We start from the raw sequence: 19,577 nt of genomic DNA on the forward strand, positions 1-19,577 counted from the left end.
GCACATCAAAGAAACATTGAATTGTAAAAGAGACCTACTCTTCTACTACCTACCTCACTCTGTAACAATGGAAAAATCATTGACCTTGTTTGAGCCAGTTTCCTCATTTACAAAGCAAAGGTTGATCTAGATTTCTCTAAAGGCCCTCCTAGCTTTCACATTCTGCAACCCCACAAGAGCACTCCACTTCCCACAACAGAAGCTCCTTTTTTCCTGTAATTTTCTGCTTCTTCCTAACAGTAGAACCTCAAATAAGTTTGGCCTGCAGCTTTGAGTTTATAGAGATCTTTTCTTTTAGATAAAATATATCTAGTTTTCCTAATGGATGAGGAGTCAGAATCATGTTGGTCACAAGTCCCCAATTGACACCACAGGTTTTCCATGTAGCTCTTAAGCAGTCAGTAGCTGCTGTCAGGCCCCATTCATGGTTCTTCAAAGCAGTGGTCTCTAAACTTTTTTGATCCTGTCCCTCACTGGTCAAAATTTTTGAGCATATACCATATATATATATATATACATACATACATATATATATATATATATATATATATATGTATGTGTATATGTGTGTGTATATATATATATATATATATATATATATATATATATATATATATATATATATTTAAGTATTTACAAATTATATGCATAGATTATTAATAATCAGGTACATTATAAAACTTATTCCAAAAAATGAGCTAAAGGTGAAACAATATTTAGTGCTAGAGTTAATGGGGAAGGGCAGGATTTGTTGAATGGAGGAATAACATGGTCAGACTAGTCAATTACTTGGGCAGTTTGTGGAAAATGATTCACAGAAAGGAGAAATGAGGGAGGGAGAGTAGTTAGGAGGCTGTTGCAGCAATCCAGGCAAGGAGTCATGAGGACCTAAACTAGATAGTAGCCAGAGCCAGATTCCAAAGATTGTATAGAAGTAGAAATGATATGATTTAGCCACTGATTTGGGATAGATACCAAAGTTGTGAACCAATGTGACTAGAATTGTGGTACCTTCAGCTGTAATAGGGAAGTTTGAAAGAGGGATGGGTTTGGGAGGAGATACTGTAATGATCATTTGTGAAGATTACAACCCATCTGTGCTGGCTCATCCTGTGTAGCTCATTGCCCTATCCAGAAAAGAAAAGAAGGGAGGCAGGACTTGAAACATTTAATGCCTCCAAGTGCACCTGCCAAAGCCATGATGATCTGAGGGGAATGGATGTAAGTATGTTGGGGGCAGGAAAGAGGGAGAGAATTTTCCCAGTGGCACCTGCACAGCTGTTGCTTTGGGCACCTGGTTAGCAGTTAGATTATCATGTTATATAACTTCCCCAAGAGGCCTAGACAGGCTCAGAAATAGGAGGATTGAGGGCTTACATAGCAGAGAGAGTGAAGGACTATTAGAGGATAAGAATAAGAGAGCCTGTTTTACAGAAAAACAGTTAGCTATTGAGGAGAGGATGGGATATCAGGGATTTTCCCACCCTCTTGTCAGTCAGTTAATAAACATTAAGTATGTTCTATGTGCCAGGCACTGTATAAGCTCTGGAACACAAAGTTAAAAGAAAGCTCTTGTTCTGAAGAAATTCACAGTCTATTTAGGGAAAACAACATGTAAACAGCTGTATACATACAATCTGTATACAAGAGAATGGGAAATCATTAAACAGGGGGATGACGCTAGATTTAAGGTGTTGAGAAAGACTTCTCTAGAAGGTAAGATTTTAGCTGGTAAGCTAACATTGAAGGAAGCCAAAAGGCAGAGATGAAGAGAGTAGGTAGACAGCCAGTGAAAATGCCCTTAATTGAGAGATGCAGTATCTTGCTCAAGGAGCAACAGAAGCTGATAACCACAGGATCAAAAAGTATGTGATCATGAAAGGCTTTGAATAACAGTTTATATTTGTCCTGGAATTGATAGGGAACCACTTGAGTTTGTTAAGTTAGGGGAATGGCATGAGAGGATCTGAGCTTTGGGAAAATAATTTTGGCAGTTGAGTAGAGGGGAACTGTAGTAGGGGAGGGGCTTGTGGCACATATCCCAAACAGTTAGTTATTACTGTAGTCCATGTATAAGGAGAGGCTAGCCTGTACCAGGTAGTTTGGAGAAGTTGGAGGTATTTGCTTGTTTGTTGTTCTTAAAGGAAAGATAACAAATTCAGTTTTTGGTGATTTTCCCCCCCTTCATCCCCTCCCCCAGGTAATTGGGATTAAGTGACTTGCCCAGGGTCACACAGCTAGAAAGTGTTGTGTCTGAGGCCACATTTGAACTTGGGCCCTCCTGACTTCAGGGCTGGTGCAAATTCAGTTTTTGCATGTTAAATTTAAGGTATTGATTGAACCTCTAGTTTAAATAAGTTAATAAGCAATTGAAGATGTGAAACTTGTCAGTCAACAAAGAGGGCAGGGCTAATAAAATAGCTTTGAGGATCATCAGCATAGAGTTGATAATTTAATCTCTAGGAGTTGATGAGATCCATAAAGGAAACTTAAGAGATATCAGATAATAGGAGAACCAGGAAAGGGTAATATCCTGAAAACCTAGGGAGAAAAGAACTTCAAGGAAAAGAGAGTGATCTAGAGGTTAAGAAGGATGAGGATTGAAAAAAGGCCATTAGATTTGGAAAATAAGAGATCATTGATTATTTTGAAGAAAGCAATTTCTTTTCTTTTTTTTTTTTTCCAGCAGTTTCCTTTTTTTGAAAAAAGTAGTTTCAATTGAACGATGAATCTGAAAGCCAGAATTTAAAGAGATCAAAGGAAGTGGAAGTATTTAACATAGACAGCCTTCTCAAGGAGTTTAGCCACAAAAGACAGAAGAGATATTAAAAATCCCTTCTCTCTAACTTGAACTCCAGTTGAGTTTTCTTTCCATAAGGGATGCCTCATTTACATGAGCAATAGTTAACATAATTTGGACAACATCCTTTCCTATAAAAGCTTCACTATTTTAAAACTACTTCTTTAGCCATTACTAAAACTTATGTATTTAAGTTCTTTTCCAGTTGAGTAAACATGAATGATCTGTGTGTGTGTGAAAATTTTCTTCATAATTATTTAAATTTCCCCATTTCTTTTTCCTTTTCATTGTGTTTGCTTACTGAAGCATGCTGATTTTTATTTGCCCTTTTGTGTATAATGTAGTTGAAGGCAACAAACATCTTCTAATTTTAAAAAGAAAAGTTACATATTTATGTCTAAATTATGCAAATTTGTATTCAGTACTTGTTTTAGACCAAAGGAGAAAAACAGATCTGATTTATATTTGAATTATCCCTACACATCAGTAATGTATGGATTGTATATATGTATGTATGTATGTTCAGGGAGGATTAGTACCTCTGGTGTGAGGGCTTGCTAAACCCTCTATGTAGCTTGTAATCCAACTTTGGTGTCTACCTGATTCACCAACTCTCATCTGTTTCCAAGAAGCTGTAACATGCACAGTTGCCACACTGTTCCCCATAAATTGTCTTGGCAGATGGACTAAAGCACATTAAAGATAACCAATAGGCCTCCAACCTGACAGTGAGTTAGAAGGATGTTTACCCCATGCATGTGAAGACTTCTCCTGTTGGAATGGGTGGATGAAACCAGTTTGTTTCAGTGACCATAAAGGCAGCTGGAGGAGGTGCTATGAAATCCTTAGGGTTTGGTTAGACATTAAAGCCTTCAAGGTCATCCACCAAATCCCAAGCCATCTCTGGGATTTAAATGGCATTATCATGGGTATAGTCCAGCTTGGTGTAAGCAATTAACATTTCTAGTTAATAAATTTTCTTTAATTGGAGCCACAGGGATAAGTGGGCAAAGTCACACCATTAACTCTTTGATTGTACCAAGCTGTATTCTACAGTGGTGGTCTAGACAGAGGAGGTTGAGCAGAAGAAGCAGAATTGTGCATATATACATATATGTGAGAGTGTGTGTGTGTGTGTGTGTGTATGTGTGTGTGTGTGTGTGTGTGTGTATCAAAGCTTGCTTGGCTTGCTTGCTGTCCCTTTCAAGATTCTAACAAGTGGTTGAAGAGAATGAAGTAAACAGAATAGGATAATTTTTTTTCTGTTATAAATCTAGGGAAATGCAAGTACCAATTAAATGAATGCAATGTTGTAATTATCATCTACAAAGTTGTATTTTTCCCCCCTCTATTTTCTATGTCTACAATGTTGGATCAAGGCCCATTTTTCAAAGCAAAGGCCATGCCACTAAAAATGTTTTCTGCATTATTCCTTCCTTTCTTCTTTAGGCACAGCCCTAGCCTCAACCCCTGGAAATATTCCATTTCTGTTTATTCACTCAGCAGTTATTTATTAGGCACCTGCTGTGAGCTGTTTTGTCCTGTGAGTAACAGAGCAGCAGCAGACTATATCTCTCTACCTTTGAGGCATAAGAGTATAGGATCATAGATTTAGAGTTGGAAGAAACATCTTATATTTCCCTTAGAAGTTATCTTAAGGGCAATTCTAATGGATTTGTGTTGGAATGTGCCATCTACATCCAAATAGAGACTATGGAGACTCTAAATGTGAAAAGCATAGTATTTTCACCTTTTTGTTATTGTGTGTTTGCAGGTTTCTGTTTTTCTTTGTTGTTTTTTTTTTTTCTTTTTGATCTGATTTTTCTTGCACAGCATGATGAATATGGAAATATGGTTAGAAGAATTGCACACATTTAACCTGTATTGGATTGTTTGCTATCCTGGAGGGGTGGGGGGAAAGGAGAAAAATTTGGAACACAAAGTTTTCAAAGATGAATATTGAAAACTATCTTTGCATGTATTTGGAAAAATAAAATACCTTATTTAAAAAAAAAAAAAGTCGTGTTAGATCTTAGATCAGTCCTATTGTTTTTTGATAAGGAAGCTACATTTCTACTTCTATTGTGGAAGTACAATATATGTATAGGAAACAAAGAAATATAATAGCTAATATTTTTATATAATGCTGAAAGATTTGTAAAGCCACAATCCCACACCCATCCCCCACAATCTTGTTGGATTCTCAACACTGAGGCAGAGGATATTATCTACATTATTTTAAGGATAAGAAAATTGAGGCCATATAGTGAGTTATCTAAAGTTACATCACTAATGAGACAAGATTTGAACTCAGCTTCTTCTGGTCATCAGTCTTTGTACTGTACATAGTTACCCATCTCAGTGCCAGCAATAAACAGTATTAGCAAGGTCATCAAATAGTAGCTTAGAACCAATGTCAGACACATGGCCCACAACTTCTTGGAGGGAAAATTAAGAAATAAAAATAAAACAGTATTACATTTCAAAACTGTCAATATGTGACTCATGGGGATCTTTATAGTTTAGTGATCCTCACTTCTATTTGAGTTTGACAACAATGACTTAGATTATATCCATAAGTGGTAAAGGAATTTGGGAGAGAATATTAGGAATATAAGTTTGTCAAGGAAGACTTCTGGCGGGAGGTAACTGTGGAGTCTGAGCTTGATAAGGAACAAGTGACTATAGTAATGGGCTGCCCTCCACCAGAGGTCATCAGATAAGGCATTGGGTGGCTCAAGGAGCCCTTGTTGGTAGAAAGGAGGCTTAGATTAGGATTTAACCAGTAGCTTCCAAAATCCCTTTCCAGTTCTGCAACTCTGTGGCTTAAGGTTATCACTAAGAAGATATAATGATATTTGTTAAATTAAATGAAGAAATTTCTAGTGAAAGCAATGTAATAAATAATAGCCCTGAAGCTGAAATGAACAAACTTCAGGAATAATACAAAAATTAGCAAAACTTCCATAGTGAACTTTTGGAAGATGAGATTTGAGAAAAATTTTGCTGACCAGGTGACTGCTAGAATAGATATTAAAACTGACAGCAAGCCAGAAGTCTTGTTTAATTTCCCAAAAATCATATGGTAAGAAAAGAAATGATTAATAGTATAAGTGAGTAGAATTTGAGACCTACATTGCCTAGTAGTATTTCATACCCATTAGCATTCTCTTGAGTTACATGGTAGCCAACTTGGGAAATTAGCTACGTAAGCTTTTAAGAAATACTTGGGATTTATCATCTATCTCTTGGTGTATGGAATACATGGTAGAAAGCCTTTGTAAAGCTGGAGGCAGGAGAGTAAATAAAAAGGGAGATAATAACATAGAATTGGACATTATATAGTCCACCTCCTTGATTGGTACACTAATCTGCCATCATTGGGGATCAAGCACTACTTTTGCCGGTTTTCAAGAACTTTGGAAATGGCCTCTTTAAATATTGGATTTTTAAAAAACATTTACCTTTTTGTGTGGAAATTATTCTAAAATGATTTTATGTACTTTTCTGCACTTATTGTAAATGAGGGGTGGGTGGCATCAATGCAGGAAGCTAAAAATTCCATCTGCTGGTGCAGATGAGCATCTCTTCTTCAGTTTATGGTCTTAAGAAATATGAAGAGTCCTAGAGCTTAAGTGTAGGGCCCATGTCACAAGGCCCGGGATGTACTCAAGATAGGAATGATCCATCTATATAGACTCTAAGGTCGACACTATTCACACTCTAGGTTTGCTTCTTGAAATAAAATATTCTGAGCATAATTAAAGTTTCTTGATGACTTAGTCATCCCAAGAAGGGACTAAGGTATCCAGAGTGATCTGGGCAGTTGAAGAAAAATCCGAGGGCACCCTTCATTTATCTGAACATTGATTGGTCTGTGTAAGAAGAGCTTGCCCTGATTGACTTCAGAGAGCAAAGCAAAAGCAATTGCAGAAGTGGCCAGGCTAGGGAAAATAAACAGAGGCTCAATAACAGTTAACATTGATCTAGTGCTTGAGGATGTGCAAACCCATGTTGTCATTTGTTGTGCAAATCACCCTAGGAGTTAGGATCACTTTCACCTTCACTTACAGAAGATGAACCTGAACCTTAGTTAGGTAAAGTCACCCAGATGGGCCATCCTAGGCCCAGCACCATCCTTAGGATCCACCTCACCCTTGGTGAGATACTGCAGAAGGCTTCACTTATCCATGGATATTAGACTGGATCATCACCAGGATCTTTCTCTGTAATTCAATTCATGCCACCAATACTTGTTAAACATCACCTACATGATTGTCCCTGACAGGCAAAAATCAAAATGAGAGTTCCTGTTCTCAAGCTTTATTGTTTTTTTTTCCCCCATTATATATGTATATTAACTTTTTTTGATATACACACATTTCTATATTTTTCCATATGGTTAGATCTGACTTTATTTGTGTGGAAAATGTTTTGTAGTTTTGCTTATATAGTTCCTGACTTTCCCTTGGCATATAGATTCCAAAATATTCTATACTATCAACAGTTATTTTAAATGGAATTTCTCTTTGTATCTCTTTCTGTTGGATCTTGTTAGTGATGAGATACACATTTCTTTTTTTTTTTAAATTAATTTTATACTTATAATTTTTTTGACAGTACATATGCATGGGTAGTTTTTTTTACATCATTATCCCTTGTATTCACTTCTTTTCCAAATTTTCTCCTCCCTCCCCTAGATGACAGGCAATCCCATACATGTTAAATGTGTTACAGCATATCCTAGATACAATATATGTGTGTAAACCAAATTTCTTGTTGACGGTAAGAATTGGATTCAGAAGGTAAAAATAACCTAGGTAGAAAGACAATAGTGCAAAAATGCAAACAGTTTACACTCATTTCCCAGTGTTCCTTCTTTGGGTGTAGCTGTTTCTATCCATCATTGATCAACTGGAACTGAATTAGATCTTCTCTTTGTTGAAGATACCCACTTCCATCAGAATATATGAGATACACATTTCTTTGTGAATCATGTTGAGAAAAATCAGAACAAAAGGGAAAAAACATGACAGAGAAAAAAAAAAAAAAAACGAACCTAGCATGTGTTGATTTGCATTCAATCTTCATAGTTTTCTTCCTGGATGCAAATAGCGTTTTCTATCCAAAATTTATTGGGATTGCCTTGGTTCACTGGACTGCCTAGAAGAAGCAAGTCTTTTTATAGTTGATCATCACACAATATTATTACCGTGTGTGATGTATTCCTGGTTCTAGCTTGTTTCACTTAACATTGGTTCATGTAAATCTTTCCAGGCCTTTCTAAAATCAGCTTATTCATCATTTTATAAAACAATAATATCCCATTATCTTAATATACCACAACTTATTCAATCATTCTCCTCATTTTCCAATTCTTTGCCACCATAAAAAGAGCTGCTACAAATATTTTTGTATATGTCGGTTCTTTTTCCTCTTTTATAGTTTTCTTTAGATACAGATTCAGCAGTGTGTTCCTCAAGCTTTCATTCTCCTGGGAGTAAAACACATGTACACAGAGAAGAAAATCCAAAAAAATTCAAGAGGTTTCAAAATAATTCTAGGTGGAGAGGTGTTAACAATTGGAGAGAATCACTCAGCCCGAACAAAAACTTTTAATGAAAGGCAGATGTGAGAACAGAAAGCATTTCCTATATGAGGCACAGCCAGTGCAGAAAAATGTAGGAGAAAGAAAATCATGTATAGAGAAAAAACAAGTAAGTCAGTTTAGCAGAAATGAAATATGTGAGATTAAATACTGTGATTGTAGAAGGCTTTAAATGCCAGTAGAGGAACTTGTATTTTATTCTGGAAACAGTAGGGAGCCACTGAAGTTTCTCGAGCTGGGTATCAATATTTCTGTGCATTAAGCGGGGAAGATGGATTTGGAAAAAGGAGATACTGGAGGCAAGGAGGCCAATGGAAAGGAGACTCTTTAGTAGTCAGAATCTGAACTGGGACAGTGACCCTGTAAGTGGAGATGGGTATGGGATCTAAGATATGAGAGGTTGAATCAACCAATGTTTACCATCTTATATAGAAATGGTTGAAGATGGCTTATATTTCACACCTGAGAAGATGGTGATCCCCAATCAGTCATGGAGTAAGGATCAATAATAACTCAATTTCAATGCTTCTATAATACTTCACATCTGTCATGAGCTAACTTTATAAGACTAACATCTGTACTTTGGGAAGACAAAATGTGATGAGAAAACATTATTAGTATTTGTAAGCGAATTTCTTTTAATTTCTTTTTTATTTACAAAGCATATACATGGGTAATTTTTTTCAACATTGACCCTTACAAAACCTTCTGTTCCGACTTCTTCCCCCCACCCCTAGATGGCAGGTAGTCTCATACATGTTAAATATATTAAATTATGTGTTAAATCCAATATATGTATACATATTTATACAGTTACCTTGCTGCACAAGAAAAATTGGATCTAGAAAGAAAAAAAAAGGCTGAAAAGGAAAATAAAAATGCAAGCAAACAATGATTGAGAGTGAGAATGCTATGTTGTGGTTCACACTCAGTTCTGGCTGTCTTCATTACTGGACAATTGGAACTGGTTTGAATCTTCTCATTGTTGAAGAGCCATGTCCATCAGAATTGATCATTGTATAGTCTTGTTGTAGCTGTGTATAATGATTCTCACTTCATTTAGCATCAGTTCATGTATGTTTCTCCAAGCCTCTCTGAAATCTGCTGATTGTTTCTTATAGAACAATAATATTCCATAACATCCATTCACCATAACTTATTCAGCCATTCTTCAGCTGTGATGGGCATCCATTCACTTTACAGTTTCTTGCCACTACAAAAAGGTCTGCCACAAACTTTTGCACATGTTCTATCTTCTCTATTTGCCTCCATCTTCCACAGGAGGGTTTTATGCCTCTTATTTGGTGGTAGCTATCAACGTTATCAGTTAGCATTATTGAATTATATTATATTCTGGAAAGTGTATTACAAAAACAAGTAAGAGATACTAACCCTGCTGGTAAAAACCAACCTAAAAAGGCTTGATGTGAGTAGACACCAAGATTATATATGATAATGGGGAAACTTTTGGCACACTGAGGTTCAGATGTTCCCTCTGATGTAGTAGAATGTCATTGTCATGCACACAATAGGGATTGTTTTAGTTCTTGCATGTGTGTCCCCAGCACCTCAAAGTGCCTGTGAATGCAGAGCAGGCAAGTCAAAAATGCTTGTTGATCTATTAGTTATTATCTGTGTGATTCTTGGTAGGTCATGTTAAGTCAAGGTTCTCTGGAGAAACGAAGTCACAGATTTAGTGTAAGGATTAAATAAGATGTCCTGACTTGTTATCTTTGCATATAAGTTGATTCCTTTGCCGTGATTGCTGTTCATATGTTTTTGCCTCTCTGTTTAGGTCGTGTCGGACAGGCGGTTGCACTTCGTGCCAAAGCCTTTGGCTTCAATGTCATTTTCTATGACCCATACCTGTCTGATGGCATTGAGCGTGCTCTGGGGCTCCAGAGGGTGAGCACTTTACAGGACCTGCTATTTCACAGTGACTGTGTAACCCTACACTGCAGCTTGAATGAACATAATCATCATCTGATTAATGACTTCACCATTAAGCAGGTAACCACATCAGGCGCTTGGTTCCTGTTGGTCTTTTGGGTTGGTGTGATGTGTAGTGTTCCAAAACGGAGACTTTCATTTTCCTAAGGGGGCTGTGGCCGCTAGTCTAATCTTTCCTGCTCCTCCCTCTCCTTTTTTGTTTCTGACCCTAACAATTAGAAAATTATTGAAGCCACATTTATCTATTTAGTGATTTTTTTTCCCCCACTGAAATTAACTTGTTAAATCTATAAAATGAGACTAATAATAGCATCTACCTCCCAAGATCATGGCTAGGATCAAATGAAAGAGCATATTGCTTAGAAGCAAGGGGAGACTTAACCAACTGTATTAATTTTCCCAAAAAGGAAGTCATGGCTGTTTCCTTTATATTGCCACCAAATTTGACTTAAAAGTAAGTTCAGTAATTATTTATGAAACCTTCTCTGCATTGTCAAATGTACAAAGTCTGCACTGGCATAAGGAATATTGTCTTCTGGGTGAGCTTGCTGTTGTTCTCTAAGGAACAGGCTGGGAATCCCGGATTTTCTGAGGATGATCTAGTTTCCAGTCTACAGAATTCAAAAGGCAGAGCTGAGAATGGCCCACATCAAGGAAATGAATCAGTTTGTTCCTGCTTTACTTTTAAAAGCAAGAGAGTAAATAGGGAACCACCTACCCCTTTCCCATTTAGACTTCCACTCCCCTTCTAAAAGGGACTGAGTCAAAGGATGGGGACTTGGGAGGAGAGGGCATCTGGTCAGTCCTCCCCACGATACACTTGAGTTATGGGGAAGGGGACGGGGATCCCAGACTCCTTCTACCCAAAAAACCGTTTTATGTATCCCCTGCGGGGCAAAGAGGGAAATTGAAATCCAATGTGGAGGAAAATTCACAACTTGAAATGCCCTTCTTGTTCAGTAACTACTGAACTTGAAAAGGCCTTGTTGCTATTGGTGAATTTAAATGAACGAGTAGTATGACTGCCCAGCGCCCCCTTGTGTTCAAAACAAAGGCTTGCAGAGGCTGATGCTGTTCAAAAAGTGATTTGGTTTTGAATTTACCAAAATTGATTGCTAACTTCTCAAGTCCTTTATAATGCTGGGGATATAAAATAGATCAGCTTGAGTGGAGTCTTAAAATTTCTCTTTTGAAAATAAAACAGCTGGGTATGAATCTAGCTAGTTCTACAATTTCTGTGAACACTTAAATGCTTGTTCTCCTTGCAGTGGGAAGTAAAAACTCCAAATCCACAACTTAAAATGGTCGAGTTAAAATGGAAGTTTTCTCGAGGGCAGGGATTGCTGTGGCCTTTCTTTGTCCTCCAACACTTAGCGCTTCTGGCATATCATGAATGCTTGTTAAATACTAGTTAACGGATGTTTTAAATGGTGCCTGGTAGACTTCAATTATGGGATCATAATCCATTAAGCTTCTGTCCCTGGAATTAATTGTTAGTTTTGATTTCAAATATAGACTTGGAGTCAAAGTATTTACTTTGTTGAGTTAAAATTGAATTAAAACAGTGAGAAGTTTTCTGTAGGTAATTTAATTTTTTTAATGTCACCTTGGAGAAGTCAGTTTTTCCTACATAATTTTACCTTAATTATTGTTCACATCAGACTAGCTATATCTTTTTGTCATCATTCTAGTTGTAAAGTTTTATGGTAGTGATGCTTAACAAATGATTAATATAGATAAATATAAATTAATATAGATAAATAAATAATACAGATAATATAGTAATTCTTAACAAGTGATTAGTATAAAGTAAATAAAAAATAAAAATTTTTTAAGTTTTGGTAAAAAAAAAATTGTTATTCTTCTACATAAGTATATCAAAAGTGTATTAAGAAAAATAGCTGAGTCACAAGAATAATTCTCAAAGGGCCTTCTAGAAACTGTTTAATCCAACTCCCTTATTTTTTTTAAAAAAGGAATAGGCCCTGCAAGGTGAAGTGACTCTGATTCTTTACAATTCACCGGCACTTCCCTCTTGGCAACTTTGTGAGGTATGTGTTATCACCTCACATTTTTTAATAGGAAAAGACTGAGGTTCGGATAACAGCCACAGTATTAAAAATATTGTCTATAGACTTAGGAGTAGTAAGTGGTCTTCTAGCCACCCTGCAGTTCAAAAAAGTCCCCCATGAGGGGACCCTCATCTTCTGTTTTTTTCCTGCTCACCTGGGTTACTTTCACCTATAAAGGTAGCTACCTTCATAGGAATAGAACAGAGGCTTAGGAAATTCTTTTTTTCAAGGAGTTGAATTGAGATTTAGACCAAAATGATTATTAGATGACCAAAATGATTAATAGATGAGATAAAAAATAAAATAGATGAGATAAAAATGTTTTTCTCATTTGATATACACTTCAGTGAGACACTAGAAGAATCACATTTTAAATTAGGAAAGAATGCATTGTAAACAGGTGATAAACTACCTAAAGTTGTCACATCGTGTTAGAATACATAACATAGTATATAATGACTGTAGTTTTTATGCATATCATACAATGTGCATTATGAAATTTGGTTATTTTTTAGAAACATTTGTTACATAAATGAATATGCCCCAACCCCTCCATCCCTGCAAGTCAGGATGCCACACTGGATAGGAAAAGCCTCCACCCACCCCCTCATATGACATACTTTGCACATGCATATTCTTTGAGCAGGGAGCTCAAAGTTGCCAAGGGAACCTCAACACTGAATTTCCCTTTGTAGAGTTAAAACTGTAGCTTGACTGTTGCTTTAATCTGTTTTCCTGGAATGGCTTCCTACACATGAAATAAGAGTGAAGGTGTGGAAAACTGAGGGGCTGCACAGCAGGCTAGCTTTTGAGCGGTTTGCTGGCATTTGGGAACCAGTGATCATAGACGTCTAAAGCCATTCTGTGTTCTTTGAGGCACCCCAATTTCCAAAAACAGGATTATTTTAAATTGCATACTGATAATAAAGATGAGAAGGGAAATAGCTGCAGTTCTACCAACAGAAGTATGAAGCATTAGGAGACTTTGGGCAAAGGCTCTTATGGAGCCTAGGCCCTGCTTGTGCCATCCTAGTGCCATCCTAGCAAGTTCTAAGAGGGATGCTGTCATTGCCAAGGAACTAGGGCCAACCTGAAGAGACATCAATGAAGCACAGACTCTAGCTTCATTCTAATCAGTTTTTCTAAAGATTCATATCTTTGTGAGTCCTTTTGTGTAGCTTTTGAATTGAGACCTTTCTTGCCACCAGAGCCTAACAGACACATGAAGATGTGAAAGTTACATTATTAGCCTTGAGAATTGTGTGTCACCATCTGTGGATACTCAAGAGCACTGTGTTCTCTCTCCCTTCTTTCTTTTCTTTCTCTTATCTGTCTCTTTAGTCCTTCTCTTCCTCTCCTCTCCTGCTTTTCTTTTAGTTATAGGTTAGTTTTTCCTACAACTCCAAAATGGGGGTTGGAATCTTGCTCCACTAAGAGATCATAACAACAAACAGAAATTAAGTTTAACAAGACTGATTTGTCTCTATCTTTGGTTTACTCTTTATTACAAGAGCCTTCCCCTCCTCTCCCAGACTCCTTGTCATTGAGATATGCCAAACTAGTTATTCTTTCCTCTCCTGGTAATTCATAGTTCAGCTTCTTCCTCAACACAAAGCAGTTCTTTCCAAACCTTCATCCTCTCTCTGGAACTTTACTGATAAGTAGAATCAGTATAAACTTAGTGATTGAGTACAAAATATTATCTTGTTTTTGAGCAGCTCAGTTATGAAAATTAAATTGGTGTGAATGATCATGTTATATTTAAAGCTTAGCTAAAACTCCTTTTCGGGGGAAAATGTGGCATTATGTCTTATTTTTTGAAGCAGATAGTGTAGGGGGTGATCGATTTAGCTGCTTAGACTTTGTTGTAATGGATGCTTCTGAGTAAATGAGAATGCCTCAACTTTTATTTTATCTTATTTTTAATTTGATTATTATTTTTTAATTTTTCCCAGATGAGACAAGGGGCTTTCCTGGTGAACACAGCACGAGGTGGGTTGGTAGACGAAAAAGCACTGGCACAGGCCCTGAAGGAAGGAAGGATACGAGGGGCAGCCTTAGATGTACATGAGTCAGAACCATTCAGGTGCTTTTCTGTTTGTTCTTTTGTTCCCTTTCCTTATTTTTCCCTTGTAGTGCATGTGGGGGCAGTGACCCAATTGTCCAACTCCTACCCTTACCCTATAACCATTGTCACTCCTAGCCAGCCCAGCAATCTGTCCATATGCAGCAGGACTGCTGACTGTCCCAACAAAGGAAAAATAGGGGTAGAAAGGAGACATGGCCATTGGTCCATGCCTTCTTTAGAACTCTTGAGCGTTGTAAGTGGTCCTCCATTGAAGGACTGGTCCTTCTCCAAACTCTACCCACACACGCACACGAAGAGAGACCAGAGGAGGAACACCTGGTTATTAATCTGAAACCACACAGATGCAAATGGGATATTTGAGTGTCAGTATTTAATATCTAACACATGCATGCCTTCTTCCAGCAATGGCTGGAGCAGGGAAGTCCAGTGACCAGAAGGGAGGCCTGTGGCAGTTTCATGGGTTTCAGAAAGGCCTTGGACATCATTATCATTCTATTTCCCATTGATTCTTGCTAGCATAAATGAGGATAATGGCTACAGTAATTCAGCTTAATAACTTCCATTTCCTCCCCTATATAGCCCCCCACTGTGCCCCGGTCTATTTTTGTTAAGATTTGGGTTTGTCCGCCCATGCTTCTGCTGAAATAGGACTCCAAATACTTCTGAACTTGTTACCCCAACATATCTTCTTTTAACACAGTAACACTGGAGATGGCAGCGTCTCCTCAGTCACTGATCTTGGACTGAATGGAAAGATGAAAATTCAAAAGGAAATCCATCAGGAGAAAATCAAGCTAATTGATAATTTTCAAACCCATGAAAAAAGATGCTTTATATGGATTATCAGAGACCAGCCATTAATTGATAGTAACTGCCAATAAAATCTTTTGCAGTCAGTCATAAAAGGTTATTTGCAAATAGAAAACTTGATTCTCTATTATTGCCCAAGAAGCCACTGAATCCTCTTGTTTACTTCCAAGTGTAACCATTACAACAAGGTGATTAATAATGTATACAAAGAAAGCCACAGCCTTAATGGCATCCAGAATATCTTAGAGAAGAAGTGGGGTGGAATGAGGTTTCCAAGATAATTTTCTTAAGTAACTTAAATCAGGGAGCAGTCATTACCTCCTGGTATAAATAGGTATTGCCTATCTGAGACAATAGCCTACTGCTGCACAGTTCTCAGTAGCTAAGGAGCCTCAATTGGATAGAACCGTTTCTGGGCTTCATATCCAGGTCACCTGGTCAAGTCCTTATCTGTTTGAATAAACAGCTGTGCTAGAAGTGAATCGAGTAACACTTTAGGGCTGCTCCCATGACTCTCCATCTGACCATTGAAAACAGTGGGAGTAAAGCCAGGATCTCTTACAGCCTGTACTGTATGTGAGATTATGATACTTATTTCCTGGCTTTGCCATCCAACTCTTGGATGGGCCCTGAACATAGTATTTTCTCTCCACTCAGAAATCTGTCTCATCAGAGACAATAGCCCTCATTGAAAGGCTATTGTTGAAAATTTATATATATAAAATTATTCTTTTAAAAATCTTTCTTGCCTACCATATATATTAAATGCAAAGTGTTTTTATGTGACTCTTGATGTTCTGGGAAGCTTATTTAAAAAGCTGATGTCTGGGGCAGCTAGGTGGTGCAGTGCTTAGAGCACCAGCCCTGAAGTCAGCAGGACCCGAGTTCAAATCTGGTCTCAGATACTTAATACTTCCTAGCTGTGTGACTCTGGGCAAGTCACTTAACCCCAGCCTCAGAGAAAAAAAAAAAAAGCTGATATTATGAAATGGGCTGATGGTTCTGAGCCTAGTGGTATACTACTTCCAACATATGCCAAAAACACTTTGTAAATGTTTTGATAATTGAAAATCGGCCTTTTCTTGTTATATCTGTCTCTTTACATTCTTATATGCTCCTGGTGACTCTAATTATGTTTTATGGTTGTGTTTAGCTTTAGCCAGGGTCCCCTAAAGGATGCACCAAATCTGATCTGCACTCCCCATGCAGCGTGGTACAGTGAGCAGGCCTCCATTGAGATGCGAGAGGAGGCTGCTCGAGAGATTCGGAGAGCCATCACAGGTAGCCATCTTGATAGCTCTCATACCCTGAGAGCTCACTTTCTCCTCCTTGGGATTGGGTGGGAAGGAACCCAGTTGCTGTCATTTAGTCAGGTGTGAAAGAGGAAAGCATATTTATTCAGCTGTTTATCCATGGCCACTAGGTTCTTGGGGGAGAGGGAAAGGATTTCATGCATCATCCTATGAGTACACATCATGAACAATAAACAGTTAGTTCCTAGCATGCTTTGTGCCTAGAGAGATGAAAGTTTTTGACAGACTTTACTCCCAAGAATTTCACCGTCTATTGAGGAATACTGATATCAACACAAATAGCTGTTGTAACTGTAAATAAAGGAGCATCAGTTGCTAGTCTAACTGACCTGAGGGTGAAGAGCATTACAGCCCTTCTTGGAAGGAGCAGTGCTACCATTGCATTTTTAAGGAATTCAAATGCATATGGCACAGGTTCCGGGAGTAGGGCCTCAGAAGAGGCTTAGGGTGTATTAGGGGTCAGCAGGTAGTTCAGTTTGGCTTAAACGTAGAATGCGTGGGAAAGAGTAATATGAGAGGAGACTGGAAAGGTAACCTAATACCAGAAGGAAAAGGCTAACCAAACACTGGAGCTGCTCAAGATTTTTTGAGCCAGGAGGTGATATGAACAAATTTATCCATGAGCTTCTTCTAACAGTAAGGTGATGGATGGGCCAGAGGGTGGATAGAAAGTCAGCAGTTCCTGTTGAGAGGCTATTATGCATTTTCCTAAGTTCTAATCAACTTAGAAAGTAGAAGCAAAGCACATAGGATCAGTTTCAATTACACACAAAAGTAAATTGAGTACATGGAAAGTCCAGCAGAAAGGGTGTCAAACATGGACAGGGAATACCCCAATGATGTGTGCACAATCCCCCACTTTTTAATCTCTTTGAAGTTTACAGAGGGCATTCCTTCTCACATTCTCTGAGATGGTAGGAATATTCCCTTTTTACAGATGAAGAAACTGAGGCTCAGAGAGATTGAGTGACTTGTCCACAGTCAGACAATTATGACTCCCACAGTCTTCCAACTGAAATGTTCTGTAGCACTCTTTCCAGTATGTGGTGTTTGAGTAGGTTGTAGCTGTAAAGTTGAATTATTTTTATCAAGGCATTATTTGCTCACTTCTTATGCCCAAGAGAGAGCCCAAAAGCTGGCCACGCATTGGACACTCAATTGTTCCATCCTGATATGCCATAGGAGGTATAAGAGGATGGGAACATTGACGTGTGCCCTAATGAGAAGGACCACCACATTTTCAGAGAGTAGCTAAGATGGTATGAGGGGGGTTTGACATGAAGAGAAGGAGGGAAAGGGCAGAGGAGGATTGGGGACATAACACAAAGGTTAGAATAGCTTCCGTAAGAAGTGAGATAGGAAAACAACCAGAAAGGAATCAATGAAGGGTCCACATGAAGTCAGATAACAAAAATGTGTGTGATTTTCAATTCTGCAGCCAGTGAAGAGGAGTCAAAGAGCTGGATAGTGGAAGTGATACAGGACTGAGGGTTAACTAGGGATTCATGAGTTGGAGAGAAGAGGAGGATAGTGTGGTATCAAATAGTTGACCATAGAATCATCAGGGCCAGATAATGATACTTATGAAAGTATTGAGGGACAGAGGGATTGAATATTCTAAGTGTGGGGAAGAACAGGTTTAGGAGAGATGAAGTAGGAAGCTCTCAGTATTTAGGGGCAAGAGTGTATAGTAGATGTGAATGGGGAAAAAAGTAATCATGCCTTTCTTTTTGTAATGTGAGAAATAGATTCTGGCTTCTTATCTCCAGAAATAATGACAGTAATTATAATTATCTCTCTTAGCACTCCATAAGAGTGCTTTAAGGGACTGAACGATTTTGCAATGCACTTTACAAATATTTTGTTCTTACAACAGTCCCAGGAAGAGATAGTAAAATAGGAGGTTATGAACAGTTAGAAGAAAGTCAGAAATTTTTGTCAGTGAAATGAGTTCTCTTTGCCAAAGCCAACCCTTCCATGCATACCTTTGATCCCATACTTTTCCATTTTTCCTAGCATAATCACAACTCTTTCTCTTTTTAGTACTCATTCTCCTATCTACTGCATCCTTCCCTATTTCTTCTAACATGCCCAATTTTCCTCTTCACTTGACCTTACTACATCCTTTTATTGTTACCCTAAATCTTTCCTCTCATTCTCAGCCAAAGTCATAGAAAAAGATATTTGTCCTATGGGTAATGACTCTCCTTATGCATAGTTTTAGTTGGAAATGGAGAAATAGGTCATAAGATTTAAGGAAATTGAAGACTTGGGAAATTAGGGTATTTGAGAGAGTATCATTATGGATTTTGAAGTCCCCTAACATAAGGGTTAGGGATTAGGGAAGAGAAGAGGTCAGGGAGCCAAATGCTAAATTCCTTGAGAAAGGTGGTTCAAAGAATGAATGATTGTACATGGCAAGAACCTAATATAACAAAGCTCTGGAAATACAAGAATAGTAATATCTGATCAATAGAGGATCAGAACAGGAAAGATCACTTGAGTGATAGAGGCAGAGGGAAGAGTTTGGAAGTAGCCTTGGGGAGCAAGGAGCATTCGACTCCCCTTTCAAAATATTATGGGTAAAAGTACTACTGTGGGCAGGGAAGCCAGATTATTTGAGATAAAGTGGTCTTAATGAGAACAGTTCAAAGGAGGAAGATAAGAATTAGAGGCTCCGAATGAAGGGAAGTTTGTTCTTTATGGAACAAGAATTCCAGAGGCTTTAGTAGAAAGGGAACAAGGTTGGAGTGCAGCATTGATTAAAGGAGGCATGGAGAGTAGTAGTTGGAGCTTGAGAATAGTTTGCTTCTATGTAGTTGATAACTGAGTCTTAAGTTATGGAAGAGTATAACTGGTGAGTGTTTTCTAGCCATTGGTATAATAGTGAGTGTCAGCTGATTGGTCTGTACTCTATCTGCCTTCAATGTGAGGC

General features: G+C 37.9%; 1 protein-coding gene across 9 annotated transcripts in view; it reads left to right on the plus strand.

Annotated features, from left to right (window-relative positions):
- The window catches only part of CTBP1 (C-terminal binding protein 1), a 446,736-nt gene that overhangs the window by 422,229 nt on the left and 4,930 nt on the right, over positions 1 to 19,577 (plus strand). For 8 of the 9 annotated variants that reach the window (XM_074276716.1, XM_074276717.1, XM_074276722.1 and 5 more), the window contains 3 exons: positions 10,204 to 10,418; positions 14,386 to 14,516; positions 16,483 to 16,610. In XM_074276716.1, coding sequence (XP_074132817.1) covers positions 10,204 to 10,418; positions 14,386 to 14,516; positions 16,483 to 16,610 — 474 coding nt within the window. Of the gene's footprint in view, positions 1 to 10,203; positions 10,419 to 14,385; positions 14,517 to 16,482; positions 16,669 to 17,098; positions 17,217 to 19,577 lie in introns of those variants that run through there. The other variant, XM_074276724.1, reaches the window with a different exon arrangement.

The sequence above is a fragment of the Sminthopsis crassicaudata genome, chromosome 6, assembly GCF_048593235.1.
Source record: "Sminthopsis crassicaudata isolate SCR6 chromosome 6, ASM4859323v1, whole genome shotgun sequence".
Taxonomy (NCBI): domain Eukaryota; kingdom Metazoa; phylum Chordata; class Mammalia; order Dasyuromorphia; family Dasyuridae; genus Sminthopsis; species Sminthopsis crassicaudata.